At 44.8% G+C, this 15,581-nt stretch overlaps 1 protein-coding gene across 1 annotated transcript in view; it reads left to right on the top strand.

The window, feature by feature from the left end:
• Positions 1–15,581, top strand: part of TNKS (tankyrase) — a 2,150,186-nt gene that overhangs the window by 1,454,000 nt on the left and 680,605 nt on the right. Inside the window, exon 18 of the mRNA XM_044060937.1 lies at positions 11,774–11,962. Coding sequence (XP_043916872.1) covers positions 11,774–11,962 — 189 coding nt within the window. The remainder of the gene's footprint in view (positions 1–11,773; positions 11,963–15,581) is intronic.

Raw genomic sequence — 15,581 nt, 5'->3', positions numbered from 1 at the left:
CTCCACCTCCTGGGTGTCTCCGCCTTTCGACCCCTTATGCAGGTTATTGCCCGAAGGCGTGGGCAGCTCCTGACTCTGTAGAGCCAGTCCCTAGGAGGCCTTCAAAATTTATCACTGCCCGTGTGACAAGCAATTCCTCACTAAGGGTGTCCCGCTGATGCCATGGTGGTGGCTGCTGCCACCAAGAAGGAACTTGCAGATCCTTCCGTGCCGTCCATCCTCCTAATAAGGACTCTAGGACCATGGATAGGTACGGTAAGCGGATGTTTTCCTCAGCGACCTTTGCTATGCTCGCTGAATTACCTATGTCACTTCACCAGACTCCAGAGGATATCCTTAAGGAGCTGGGTGAAGTAGTACAGGATCCTACAGCTGCAGGAGCTCAAGAAAGATTGCTTCGCAGCTAGGAACCCTTAATTCCATTGCAAACTCCTCCATGCGGCTAATATCATATGCTGCTGATGGAGCGAGTAGAGCCGCAGGTACAGGTTTGGCTCTTAGACGCCAAGCCTGGATGCGGCTATGTGACTTTGCAGATCCCTTCAAGGCGTCCTTCACAAATTCTCCCTTTGATGGGTCAGCTTTGTTTGGCCCTCAGGTGAAGGAAACTTTGACCAGGTGCGAGCAGGACGGCAAGACTCTTTCTGCTGTAGGAGTCCGTTTTCCACCCTTCTAGACCTTACCCCAAAGGACAGAAAGGTGGAAAATGTGGTTCCAAATCCCAAGGAGTCACGCCGGATTCACGTGGTCAGTTTACCCCTAGAGGCAGAGGGGTAACAACAACAGACGCCGCTCTAGAGGCAGAGGGGTCCAAAACCAGGGAAACAGAGAGCCTCTCTCTGACAAGCCCTTTCAGCATCCCTGAGGTGTTGCCCGGCTGTCCCTCCTTGGAGGCAGTCGGGGGAAGATTATCACTGTACCCAGAAGCCTGGCATTCCCTCACTCAAGACAGTTGGGTACAGTCGATCATATCCAAGGGTTACATAATTCCTTTCGAGGAAAGTCCTTTCCCCTCAAATTCCCTTCCAGATGTACCACCCGGTCTAAGGGAAATTGCAGAGTTAGAAGTCTCAAAACTACTGCAAAAAAGAGCCATTCAGCCAGTTACAACAGACCATTCAGAGCCCGGAATATACTCAAGGTTCTTTTTGGTCCCCAAAAAGACGGGAGACTGGAGACCAATATTGGATCTCAGCAGACTCAACAAGTCTGTGAGGAAGACAAGATTCCGAATGGTCACTCTTCAGTCAATTCTGCCCTTCTTACAGAAGGACAACTGGATGTGCTCAATAGATCTTCAGGATGCGTACTATCACATCAAAATTCACAGACGCTCCAGGAGATTTCTCCGCTTTTGGCTGGGGTCCAGTCATTTCCAGTTCAGAGCCCTGCCCTTTGGTCTCACTACAGCCCCCAGAGTGTTCACCAAATGCATGGCAGTGGTCACGGCTCACCTGAGACGTCAAGGATTCCAGGTGTTTCCGTATCTCGACGACTGGCTCCTGTCAGCCACCACCAGGCATCAGCTTATACAAGCCAGGGATTACACAATAAATCTTTGTTCTCATTTGGGCATCTCGATCAACTTCGAAAAGTCATCCTTATCGCCCTGCCAGTCTATTACCTTCATAGGCGCAAACTTAAACACTGTTCGGATGTCAGCTACCCTTACAGATGAAAGAGTTTCAGACATTCAGAGTCATGTCAGGATCATTCTGGCCAACAAGAAAGTACAGGCCAGAATGGTTCTAAAGGTATTAGGCCTCATGGCTGCAGCCATTACTCTTCTTCCCCTGGCTCGATTCTACATGCGCCTTCTTCAGTGGATGCTGTTCACACAGTGGTCGTACCAACAACTTCCTATGCGTCACCAGAGTCTGGTGACACAGACTTGCAAAGATCATCTTGCTTGGTGGATCACATCTCCTCAGGTTCACCAAGGCAGGTACTTTGTACCCCCATCCCCGATAGCCACTGTCACCACGGATGCCTCCCTGATCGGGTGGGGGTCATTATCAGGGCAGGATGGTTCATGGGACGTGGCAGCCGTTCGAGTACCATCTGCACATAAATGTCCTGGAGATGAGAGCAGTGCTTTTAACGTTGCAAGCCCTCAACGACTTTCTTCCCGTAGGGACAATTGCAGTCCACACAGACAACATGTCTGTAGTTTGGTATATCAACAAACAGGGCGGAACCAAGTCCTACCCCTTGTGTCGAGAAGCGCGACTATGGCAATGGGCGATCTCCTCTCATCGGTTTCTGGTAGCAACGCATATCCCTGGGAAAACCAACATTGTAGCGGACAGATTGAGCAGAGCTATTCTCATGCCTCACGAGTGGTCTCTCAAGCAATCTATAGCGGAAGAGATTTTTCTGGAATGGGGTCGTCCATGTTGCGATCTTTTTGCTACTCCCCAAAACAGCAAATGTCCAGACTTCTTCTGTCTCTTCCCTCTACCAGGCCATCCCCCCAGAGACGCTCTGACCCAGGATTGGCCCCAGGGACTTCTTTATGCCTTCCCTCCATTTCCTCTGATCCCTCAGGAGGATTTATACAAGCAAATGGAAACGTTTCTCTTATTGGGCTAAGGCCAAGAATATTGATCCTTTCACTGCCCCTGTTCAGGCAGTCCTGGACTTCTTAGCAGAGATTTTTCATGCAGGCTCCTCTTCTTCCACAGTCAGAGTTCAATTGGCTGCTATCTCCAACTTTCATGTCGGGATAGCAGATCATAATATTATGTCCCATAGGCTCTGCAGGGCCTTCTTGAAAGGAATTTTCCTACTAAAGCCTCCAACCAGGAATCCTCCTCCTCAGTGGGATCTAAATTTAGTGCTGACATCCTTGATTCTTCCCCCCTTCGAGCCAGCTGTTTCTTGTTCCCTGAAATTTCTTTCTTGGAAAACTTTATTCCTAGTGGCTATTACATGGGCCGGGAGGGTGTCTGAACTTCATGCTCTATCGGTTCGACCCCCCTATTTGTTTTTTCACAAAGACAGAGTATCTTTGAGAACTAATCCAACCTTTTTGCCTAAGGTCGCTTCAAAGACCAATTTGAATCAATCCATTGATCTCCCTGTATTTTTCCCAAACTATTCAGACAGAGCTGAACAAAAGCTACATTATCTTGATGTCCACCGTCAACTTAGATATTATTTGGACAGAACAAAAATTTAGAAAATCTGATCAACTTTTTGTTTCCTATGCGGATAATAAAAAAGGCCTTCCTGTTTCTAAAGTGACCTTGTCCAGATGGCTTTCTTCGGTCATCTCTGAAATTTATCTGCTCAGGGGAAAACAGCTGTGCTCAAAACCTAAAGCACATTCAACTAGGAGCTTAGCTACTTCTACAGCCTTTCAAGCTAGACTTCCTTTAGACACTATTTGTGCAGCGGCCACTTGGGCCACTCCTCACACTTTTGTTTCCCATTACAAATTGGACTTGGCCTCCAGGGACAGAGCCAGCTTTGGCTCTACAGTCCTCAAGAGTCTGTTCCATTGAGCCACCCAGGATAGAGGTGCTAGGGACGCGGTCCCATTAAGCAAGAATGAAGGCGAGATTGACAACTTAACATTAAGAAGTTATGTACCTACCATAACGTTCCATGTTAGTTGTCTTCTCTCGCCTTCTTTCTTGCGACCCTCCCTCCTTCCCCCTGGCCTGGACAGACCTTGTTATAAGAAATTATTAGGCTGAAGACCTTTCAGACCTGGTCCTTCTTCCATCCTGTAAGTTTTCTTTCTTCCTTTGGGAAGTGTTTTTTGCTTGGTGCTATTGCCCTTTGTCATCAAACGAGATCTGGGTACTTACCGCCTTGCATCATGGGATATGGGGCTGCCTCGAGCTGGTAAAAGTGACTCTCGAGCTTAGCAGTGCAGTCGGAGCCGAGAGATCGGCTCCGAACCCATCAAGCAAGAAAGAAGGCGAGAGAAGACAACTAACATGGAACGTTATGGTAGGTACATAACTTCTTATTTTTTGCCAGGCCTATATAACCAAAGTTCAGACCACACTCTGCCAGTGCCAAAGCTGCTAATATGGTCTACCTGAAAGGGGGTTAGTGTACAAAGCATTTTAGACTGCCACAAAATCATTGATCCATACCCTTTCTAAACATCACAGATTTGACCTTTTCTGTAGGACTGGGGCTGGGCTTCATTCTACCATACTGAAGGGCATGCTGCCTTCCTCTTCCACCCTGTAATGCAGCCATCATTCCGGATTTGAGAGTCAACTTTGGTGTTCTTTCTTGGGGTTACTGCAACAGAGATGTATTCAACTTACCATAACAGCAGATTTTCATGTGTGGCCACTGTTGTAATTTGTGTCCCCTCCCATCTTTGCCAACTGTCTTCCTGAGATCCAAGACTGGGATAGGTACCCAAGTCTCTTCCCTCATCCACTTGGCCCCTTGTCTGCTTTCTTATTGGTCAGAAAGGTTAGAACCCCGTGTCATAATTCACAAACCTTGGAAAATTACTCTGGCTGTGCTTCATTTCTGCCTAGGCTGACATTGGCCTGAAAGGAGGCAAGAAAGGAGACAAAGTTGGCACTGTAGAACATCATCTTTATGCAAAGTGCTTGGAGATTTCCAAGATAAAGTGATGTCAGCCCAGCTAAGAGGGGAAAAGGTTGTTCAGCTCGGAAAGTGTGGCTGCTTGTTGGACCTCAGTCTGTGAAACCGTGACCATACTCAAACACCTACTGTTGGAATAAGTTAGTTACAGAACTGTACTTTTTAATGTGATCTTTTATTTTCAGAATAATACGATGTGAAGTTGTTCTGTCTTGCTGTTCATTCTTTACTGATGGGTTCGGAGCTGAACCTCGGCTCCGACTCTGCCAACTGCAAAAGCTCAAGGTCTTCAACCGGCTCGAGGCCAACTCCCTATCCCATGATGCACCCTGATCTTCCCACAGATCTCATTTGCCATTGCAACTTGATCGGACATTCAACAGCTCTGGCCAGTGAATAACTTTTCTTGTTTGAATATTATAGCGATATTTTTAGCTAAAATTTAATAATTTAGCATTAATATAGTAGTGTGTGTGTGTAGCTTTTATCATATAGTTAGATATTTGACAATTTAGATTAGATAATTAATCTTTAAGGCTGTTTTTTTGGTTAGGCCTTTTATTCTATCTCTCTTGATTTAGCTTAATTACAAGCATAGTTAGTGTGTTTAAGAGGCATTAGTGGCCAATTTTTTTAGGCCCTTTATTTCTTTTTACTCTTTAGCTAAAAGTGTGAGTTAGCTCTTTAGTAGGCCATATAGTTAAATGTATTCTAGCATAGTTAGTGTGTTTAATAGTTATAGCCCTTAATTTACATAGGGCACAGAGTTTCTTCCCTATTAGAGTGTGTTGTTTAGCCCTTCTTTTTTACAGGATGTAGAGTTATCTTTACTTCTTCTTTAGTAAAGTTAGTGGCCTTGTTTTTAGGCCTTTTGTTTCTACTTTTTTATTAGTGTTAGTATACTGTGTGTGGTGTGTTACAGTGCAATTGCAGCCCTTCTTTTTACACAGGGTGTATAACCAATGTCTGTGTGTACTGATTTGTTAAAGCTTTTCTCCTTACAAGGCTTGAATAGTTGTTGTGTGAATTGTTTTGCTGTTGTGAAAGATGTCACACCAGGAAAAAGAGAAAGCCAAGTCTGGCTTCAAGAAGTGCCCTAGGTGTGGGCAAAAGATCTCCATAACTGATGGACATATTGAATGTGTTTACTGCTTGGGTGAGGTTCACCTGCAAGAAAGCTGCTCTATATGCCACTCCTTCAGCTCAAGAGTGTTGCATGAGAGAAAGAGAAAGTTGATGGACAAAGGTCTGCTTAAATCCTCATTTCAGGAATTGTTGGATAAGTCAGACAAACATTCAAAGAAGACAGAGCCAGCAAAATCTACATCTACATTGAAGTCAGCTTCCAGTAAAGCAGCTACATCAGTTCCATAGCTTTCAGAACCAACTGTCATTATGGTTAGGAGCCGGTCCCTGATCTTGGAGCCGGTATCTCCTACCTTTAAGTCCCCTATACTGCAGTCTGTGGCTTCATCACATTCCTCACTGGCCTCAAGTAGACTGTCTGATTTGGATGTAGACCGTGTGGTGAAGAAGCTCCTACAGATACCGCCGAGAGCAAAAATTTTATCGGCACTGACCCAGGGGGCTTCGGAGCCGATCACAGTTCCTCCTACAACTTCTGTTCCTCCTCCGACTTGCATGGATGTTTCAGAGCCGGAGAGCACAGAACTGATGATCATGGAACCTCTGGGTCTGACACCTTCTATAGGTTTTTTTGGCCCCGACTGCCCTGATACGTTCGGCGCTGACCGAGGAATCTCTGGGCCGACACTGGTCGGGTCCGGGGAGGACAGTTGGACCGACTTGTCAGTGCTGACTTTGTCTCTGAGCTTCAGTTTGACTGAGCTTGGCCCCGACCTCTGGCTCGAAGCCCTCTGTATCAGCACAGACGATTTCCGTCGGTTCTTCGGATCCAAGGGATTCTTCTCATTGGGGTCGAGGGGCCTTCAAAGCTATGAGGAGGGTTTTGTCTGCCCCAACAACCACTCCATCAGTTCAAGCAGCTCCCTCCCTGAAAGCACTGGTGTCTGCCTCTTCATCACACGCTCTGTTGAAGCATAGAGATCCTTAGCTTCAGGAAGCTCCATTGGGTGAGCCATGTTTTTCCGAGACCTCTCCAGAAGCCCCCACTGAAGATGTGCCTAGGAAGAGACTCTGCAAGAAGGAGCATTTGGACTCCCCACATGAGTCAGTCACCTCAGATACTGACTTGGATGAGTCAGGAGGGTCCCCACGGCCCCCCTCAGAAGATATCTCCTTTGCATATATCTTACAGATTCTTAAACAGAGGGGTGGCTGGAAATCCCTTAACCCTTCAGATGATGAGTCAGTTCTCCTGAAGGCTTTTGGATCTCAACCCTCCACCTCTTGGGTGTCTCCACCCTTCGATGAGTTGCTGGAATTACTCACTCGAAGGGCGTGGGAGTCCCCAGACACCACGGAGCCTGTCCCTAGGAGGCCTAACAAATTTATTACTAGCCCACAAGACAGACTTTAACTTACCAAAGGAGTACAGGTTGATGCTATGGTGGTGGCGGCAGACACCAAGAAGGAATTATCAGAGACAACTTCATCTGTTCATCCTCCTAATAGGGAATCTAGGATTATGGACAGATATGGGAAGCATATGTTCAGTTCAGCGGCCTTCATTCTTCGATCGCTGAACTACTTCACACATTTTACCAGGTTACAAAGGGATTTCCTGAACAAGCTAGGAGACACCCTACAGGGCTCAGTGTATGCGGGAGTTTCGGATAAGGTAACTTCCCAGCTCTCCTCTCTTAATTCGATTGTAAACTCTTCCATGCGTCTGTTGTCTTATGCAGCTGATGGTACGAGCAGGGCAGCTGGTACAGGAATCGCTCTCAGGAGACATTCCTGGATGTGCTTATGTTCCTTTGCAGAACCCTTTATGTCTTCCTTCATTAACACCCCCTTTGATGGTTCATCCCTTTTCGAACCTAAGGTTAAGTAAACTCTTACCCAGGAGTGAGAAAGACGGAAAGACCTTGTCTGCCGTTAGTGTATGTTTTTCTACCCCAAACAGATCTTACCCCAAAGGGAGGGGAGGTGGAAAGATACGGTTCCGTAAGTCTCAAAGATCTTTCCAAAACACTCGTGGTGACACCCTCTCTAGAGGCAGAAGAGGGGGTAATAATGGAAGACACCACCCACGTGGCAGGGGGGTTCCCACAGGACCAGGGTGACAGAGACCAGTTCTTTGGCAAGCCCTATCAGTGCTCCTGAGAGGAGGCCCGACTGTCCATCTCTGGAGGCAGTCGGGGATGCCTATCTTTGTAGCTAGATGCCAGGCTAAAAATAACAAAAGACAGCTGGGTACAAAGCATAATATCCAGAGGATACTCTATGCCCTTTGCCACTCCACCCCCTCTAGTAAAGAAAATCCCAGATGTTCCACCCAGTCACAGGGACCTAGCAGCCTTAGAGATCCAAAGGTTGCTGGACAAAAGAGTCATCCAGTCAGTCCCAGCAGACCAAAGAGAATCCGGAACTTACTCAAGGTTCTTTCTAGTTCCAAAGAAAACAGGGGACTGGAGACCTATTCTGGACCTAAGCAGACTAAAGTCAATGAAAAAGACGAAGTTCCAGATGGTCACGCTTAAGTCAGTACTTCCCTTTCTGGGGAAAGACAATTGGATGTGCTCTATATATCTTCAGGATGCATACTACCACATAAAGATGGACAGACCATCCAGGAATCATCTGCTTCAGGCTGGGAGCCAGCCATTATCAATTTCATGCTCTGCCCTTTGGTCTCACTACAGTCCCCAGAGTGTTCACCAAATGTATGGTAGTAGTCACTGCTCACCTGAGACTGTAGGGATTCCAGGTGTTTCCATATGTAGACAACTGGCTCCTCACTGCCACCACCAAGCATCAACTCATTCATGTGAGGGGCACAACCTTACACCTATGCAATCAATTGGGGATTACCATCAACTCAGAAAAATCTGCCTTATCGCCATCGCAACAGACCGTCCTTATAGAAGCAAAACTAAACACAGTTTCTATGACATTGTTTACCTCCAGAAAGAATTTCTCTCTTACGAGAACAAGTATCAGACCTGCTTCCAAGAAAAAAAGCCCCAGTCTCAATGGTAGTCAAATTGCTAGGATTGATGGCAGCAGCAATCATTGCCATTCCTCTCGCATGAATGTATATGTGAATTCTACAATGGCTCCTATTCTCTCAATGGTCCTTTCAGGAACTTCCGATGTCACATCAAATTGTCATAACGAATGCGTGCAAGAAGGACCTTCAGTGGTGGCTGATGTCTCAACATGTATCTTAGGGATGTCCATTCGTTCTACCCAATCCCATAGCCACGGTGACCACTGACACTTCCTTGATTGGGTGGGGGTGGGGGGGCATTTTCAGGGAAGAACAGCCCAAGGCACGTGGAATAAACACGAGGCTCATCTGCATATAAATGTCCTGGAGATGAGAGAGGTACTTCTACCATTGCAGTCCTTTCAAGAGACTCTACCTCTGGGAACAATTGCAGTTCAGACAGACAACATGTCAGTAGTCTGGTACATCAACAAACAAGGAGGAGCAAAATCTTACCCCCTGTGTTGAGAGGCCATGAGAGTATGGCAGTGGGCAATCTCCTCCCAGCACTTTCTGTTAACAATGCACATCCCGGGGAAATCCAATGTGATAGCAGACAAGCTGAGCAGGGCAAGCTTACTGCCTCACGAGTGGTCACTGAAGCAACAAGCAGCGGAAAGGATTTTCCGCAGGTGGGGCCAGCCTTGCTGCAATCTTTTTGCCACCCCAACAAACACAAAATGCAGCACCTACTTTGCCCTAATTCCTCAACCGGGGGAAACCCCGAGGGATGCACTGGTGCACAATTGCCCCTGGGTCTCCTTTATGCATTTCCCCCCTTCCCTCTGATTCCCAGGGTATTACAGAAAGCAAAACTTCTGGGAAGGGCCATGATACTAATAGTCCCTTACTAGCCTCGGCAAATTTGGTTTCCCTTCCTCCAGCCTCATCTTTTGGAAGAACCCTGGATCCTGGACCCAATACTGGATCTGTTGACCCATTCATCGGGGGCTCTTCACCCTTCCCTTCATACCCTAAAACTGACAGCTTGGCTGCTCCAATTCCCACAATAGCTAGGATTTACAACCTCTCAACTGAGGTCCAACATATTGTAACTTCCTCTCATAAATCATCTACCAGAAAGGTATGTCTTAGCAAATGGAAGAGATTTTCTTTATGGGCCTCTCAGAATGATGATCCTTATTTAGCTCCGATCCCATCTATGTTGGAATTCCTAACTAAACTTTTCAATGAAGGAGCAGCTGCAGCTACCATTAGAGTTCAATTAGCAGCAATATCAAACTTCCATTTTGGTTTCCAAGGCTCCAATGTCATGACGTATCAGCTTGATAAAGCCTTTCTTAAAGGTGTCATTCATTTGAAGCCTCCAGTTAGAGCTCCAGTCATGCCATGGAATCTGAATTTTGTTCTGTCCAGAGTCATACTACCTCCTTTCGAACCAGCCTCATCCTTTTCTTTGAATTTCCTTTCATGGAAGACTGTTTTTTTTGATAGCCATTACTTCTGCTTGGCGGATTTCTGAGCTGCAAGCCTTAACCATCAAACCTCCTTATCTGATTTTCCATAATGACAGTTTCACTCAGAACTAATCCATCCTTCTTACCAAAAGTTTGTTCAGAGGCAAATCTTAACTAATCTATTGAGTTGCTTGTTTTCTTTCCCCAGTACACAAATAGGATGGAACACATTCTGCACAAACTTGATGTCCATAGACAACTCCGATTTTACCTAGACAGAACAAAACAATTCAGGTCAATGGATCAACTCTTTGTTTCCTTTTCAGAGTCAAAGAGGGGTGCCTCAGTGACAAAAGTAACCTTGTCAAGATGGCTATCAGATTGCATTTCCTTAATTTATAATTCACAAAATGCCCCCTTGCAACAAAAAGTAAAGGCCCACTCTACTAGAGCTATTTCAACCTCATTAGCTTTTTCTGCAAGGTTACCATTAGAGACTATTTGCACAGCAGCTACCTGGTCAACACCTCATACCTTTATCACTCATTACAAAGTAGACAAGGCCTCCAGGGACAGGACCTCCTTTGGTTCCACAGTTCTGAGGAATATACTCCTGTGAGCCACCCGAGAAGATGGTGCTTGGGACACTACCCATCAGTAAAGAATGAATGGCGAGATAGAACAATTTCACATAAGGAAGTTATGTACTCACCATAACATTCCATGTTAGTTGTTCATCTCGCCTTCCTTCTTACCTCCCACCCTCCAACCCCCATCCAGTCTACTTGAGGTCCATATAGGTGCTTTGTCTCTTATCCAACTCTTTGAGTGGCATATTTATACTACTAAATAGTCACGCAACAAACAAGATCTGAGGGAAGATCAGGGTGCATCATGGGATAGGGAGTTGGCCTCGAGCTGGTTGAAGACCTTGAGCTTTTGCAGTTGGCCTAGTCTGAGACGAGGATTGGCTCTGAACCCATCAGTAAAGAATGAAGGCGAGATGAACAACTCACATGGAACGTTATGGTGAGTACATAACTTCTTTTTTTCATCCCTTGCTTTGAGTTGTCTTATGGATGCATGTTTATTTTGGATTGTAAAGAATTAAGAACTGGAGAAGGGTAACTAGGAAGGAGCTGAAGACAGAAGGTGAGTAAAAACAGAGAAGAAAGAGCTCCTGTCAAATGTGCTGTGAGAGCTTGCAAGGTGGGGTTGGGATATGAAAAGAGATTTACGAAAAGCATGAGGTATGAAAATAGCAAAGCTGGGCAGAGTGAAATGAATTACAACAGAAGAATGAGAAATTTGTGTGAAAAGAGAAGGAGGAGGAGGATGGAATTTTTGGGGATGTTTATACCATAAGTTTGAGCTTAGTAAATTATTTTCTGTTTAACAAATGCAGTTTCACAAAATATAACGATCATTTGCTTTTCAAGACTAAATTCACATTGTTTAAAGTATTATATACAACTATGCATCTGCTTACAAACTTGAGCATCATTTTCACTGGAATAATTTTGTAATGTTATTGTTAGATAATTGTTTTTGAAAATTAATTTAATGAGTTTATAGTGTAGGCTGGATTCTAAATCCTGAATGTAGGAACAGACTAGAATAAATTCTTATTTGCTTTCAGCATGTGGACATAGCAGCCTTACTGATCAAGTACCACACCTGTGTAAATGCTACAGACAAATGGGCCTTCACTCCATTGCATGAAGCAGCACAGAAAGGACGGACCCAGCTGTGTGCTTTGCTTCTGGCTCATGGCGCTGATCCAACAATGAAGAATCAGGAGGGTCAAACACCACTCGACTTGGCCACAGTAAGTTATTTCTTGTGAACCATGCTACCTGAGTTTCACATCCCTTGCATAATTAAGAAAAAAGTACTTGCTTATTCTCACTTTTCCTGCTCCTTTTGTACTTGTGTGTGAAGGGACACTGAGATTTAAACAGTTAATTACTTAACAGTTCTGCTAGTGAGCAGTCTTCCTGGGCTCTGCTTCTATTAGCAAATTTCATAAAACACATAAATAAATAAAAATAAAAAATAAGGCTAAAAAAACTGCAGAATACACTTCTTTGCTATTGGCTAACAGGCTTAGATGCTGCCTTTGATTTGTAAGAAACTCTCAGTTACCAATAATGTTGTGAGCTTGATATGATTCTGTGATTCACCTTAGGACTTCATCAGAGTATTTTATTTTGTTTACAATTTATTTGTTTGTCTAAGAAACAGTTGTCTAAAGTGGTTGTAGTTGCACAAGATATGCTTTATGTACCTGAGAATTGGCATTGTTGTCTTACTCATGGCATCTCATTTGATATTCCCACTATTAAAGTCACATCAAGAATTTTTTAAAATGTTTCTCTTTATTGTTAATATCATCAGCATGATTATCCCACTATTAAAAGTCACATGAAGGGAATATTTTTTTAATTTTTCTCTGTATTATCACTATCATCAGTATTTTCACACTATTAAAGTATATATATAAATATATATATATATATATATATATATATATATATATATATATATATATTCCCTGTTCCGAAGGAGGGATGGGCTTCTTTGAAATTGATTACATGTATAGATCTGCAATTGTGGGACTCCACATGTATCTGCTGACCTCACAAGAACCAAATGTAGTGAAAGTTTTGAAACATGAGGAGAGTAAATGTAAGATGACTTCTCTGCTTACTTTAGCAGAAGCATATCGGCGTCAAGCAGGAATGGAAATCAAACCAGAAGTAGATAAAAATCAGGCAGCAACTGAATGTCCCAAAAAACAAAAGAAAGAATATAAGCTGAAGGACCAGATGAGAAGGCAAGAAATGTGGAAAAAAACATAAATAAAGTTACAAGCATAGAAATCTTGTGGATCAGGAACAATGGTGAATCTGGGAATTTTGAGGCAATGTTACAATTGCCTTATGTACACAGACAACCCTCTCCTCCTTCCAACAAACTCTAATACATGTGAGAGATGCAGTTACATAGCCAAACTGGAGGCAGAGCGCTCTCAACCCAAGACTGGCACAGTCAGTCAGGAGGAAAAGGTAACCACCCACACCACAAATCCAGTCTCACACAGACCTATTGCATCTGCATACCCAACACATAAACACACAAAAACATACTCGGAGGCTCTAAATAAAAATCTGCCTAAACAGCAAAGACCTCCTAAGCAGATATCCAAGCAACAGCCACCCCTCAACAATACCCACAAATCACATATCTCACAAAATCAGTGTGCCTCACAGTCACAGCCCATAAGGCCAAACAAAACACCAAATACACTTGTTATAGGGTACTCTATTGTCCGGCACACTGACGTCCCACTCACCAGACTGAACAAGGAGAAGGTCACTGTAAGCTGCCTGTCGGGTGCCAGGATCCGCCACATAACGCAAGCACTCAGGTCACTCCAAAGCAAGTACAAGTATGACTCCGTCATTGTCCATGCTGGTGTGAATGACCTGAGATGTACCTCCCTGGACTACATGAAAAGAGACATAGAGGAGCTCTCTGACCATGTAGCCCAGGCTGGTATGTCCCTGACCTTGAGTAGCATCTTGCCCTCACCAAGAATGATGCCACAGTATAAAGACAAAATGATCAGTTTCAACAATTGGCTAAAGTATTGGTGTCATTCAAAGGGGATCCAGTGTCTGTCAGCCTGGGATGACATGCTCGACAAGCCACGTTGCTTCGCTAGGGACGGCTTGCACCTGTCACCCTTAGGCTTTCGTATACTGGCCAAGGCTGTTGCCACCCCCATAGTGCCTTTTTTAGGCAAGGCTCAAAGGACAAACCCACCTCCATAGACATCCTAAAGATAAAAAAACTAAAGGTAATGTTACTCAGTGCCAGAAGTCTAAACCTCAAGATGCATGCACTCGAGACTCTCCTCAATATGGAGAAAATCGATGTCTGTGCAGTAACAGAAACCTGGTTCAAGGCTCCTGAGAGCACCCCAGCACTACCAGGTTATAACTCATAGCATGCGTTTCGGCCACAAAACTCAGACCGAAGCACAAAAGGAGGGGGGAGTATCTATATTCATCAAAGATACCTACACCTCCAGGTTAGTGGCACTGCACGAAGCATCGGAAACCATCCATGTGCAACTAACAGTGGGCAAAACTGCCTTTCAGTTTGTAGCCTGCTACAGAACACCCTCCCTATTACAGGAACCCCACTTGTCATTCTTGAGAACACTGGAGAATATGAAGGTCTCTCCAAACACTATGTTATTGGGTGACTTAAACTACCCAAACATTGACTGGGAAAACTGCTCAAGCCCAAACACCCTCGCCCAACGGTTCCTTGAATTTATAAGCTCTAACACAATGGAACAACTGGTCACCACTCCCACAAGAGGGAACAACATATTGGACCTGGTCATCACCAACATGGGGACCCTATGTTCCACACCAGAGGTAAACCCCTCATTGGTAAGATCAGACCATAAACAAATTTCCCTGGACATCCATATCCCATCCCCACCCCCACCCCCAGCCAAGGAAATCACTGTAAAGAATGTCTCCGAAGCCAACTTTGCACTTCTCAAGACTGAGGTGTAATCCTTCAAAGCCCCTGGACCAGAGGATAATACAGCCCAATCCGCAGAATCCTTTACAAATGCATTCTATGAGCACCTGCAGGAATGCATGGATCGTGCTATCCCAAATAAAACCAAGACTCACTCCTCCAAAAACAGGAGACCAGTCTGGTGGACCCCGGCCATAAATAAGCTATACAACAGAAGGAGGAAGCTACTACATGACAGAGCAAAATCCCAAAAAGGGAAGGCATCTCTGATCAGTATTAGCAAGAAACTTCGATCCCTCATAAAATCATCAAAGAAAGAAAAATTGCCCTAGACACTAAAGATAATCACAAGGCATTCTTTAGGTATGTCAGAAACATGGGCGGAAACTCCTAGATATGCTCTGAATTGTTGCATAACGATACAAAATATACCTAACCTACAGACATAGCCAACATCCTGGCAGACAGATTCAGCACAAACTTCTCCCCCACTTCCCCCCCAAAGGAGCAAATGCCTATCCCAACTGAATGTAATCTCCCAGACATCACAGATGCACAGGTGAAAGCTGCCCTCTCCAAAGCAAAAAGTACGGCATCTATGGGACCGGACGGTGTCCCAGGCTGTGTCTTACATGAGCTCCAAGAAGAACTGAACCCTCACATTAAGTCACTGTTCAAACTTAGCCTTACTACAGGATATGTACCCAAAGAATGGCGTACAGCTACAGTGGTCCCACTCCACAAAGGTGGTGCCACAACAGACCCCAGAAACTATCGCCCCATAAGCCTGACTAGTTTGGTCTGTAAAGCTATGGAGCGTATTATCATGGATCTCATAAACAAAGACATTGGGAGCCTCCAGACACTGGATCCTACCCAACTCG

Source organism: Protopterus annectens, chromosome 2.part0 (genome assembly GCF_019279795.1).
Source record: "Protopterus annectens isolate FY-2018-M chromosome 2.part0, PAN1.0, whole genome shotgun sequence".
NCBI lineage: Eukaryota > Metazoa > Chordata > Ceratodontiformes > Protopteridae > Protopterus > Protopterus annectens.
This window is presented reverse-complemented; position numbering and strand designations above follow the sequence as displayed.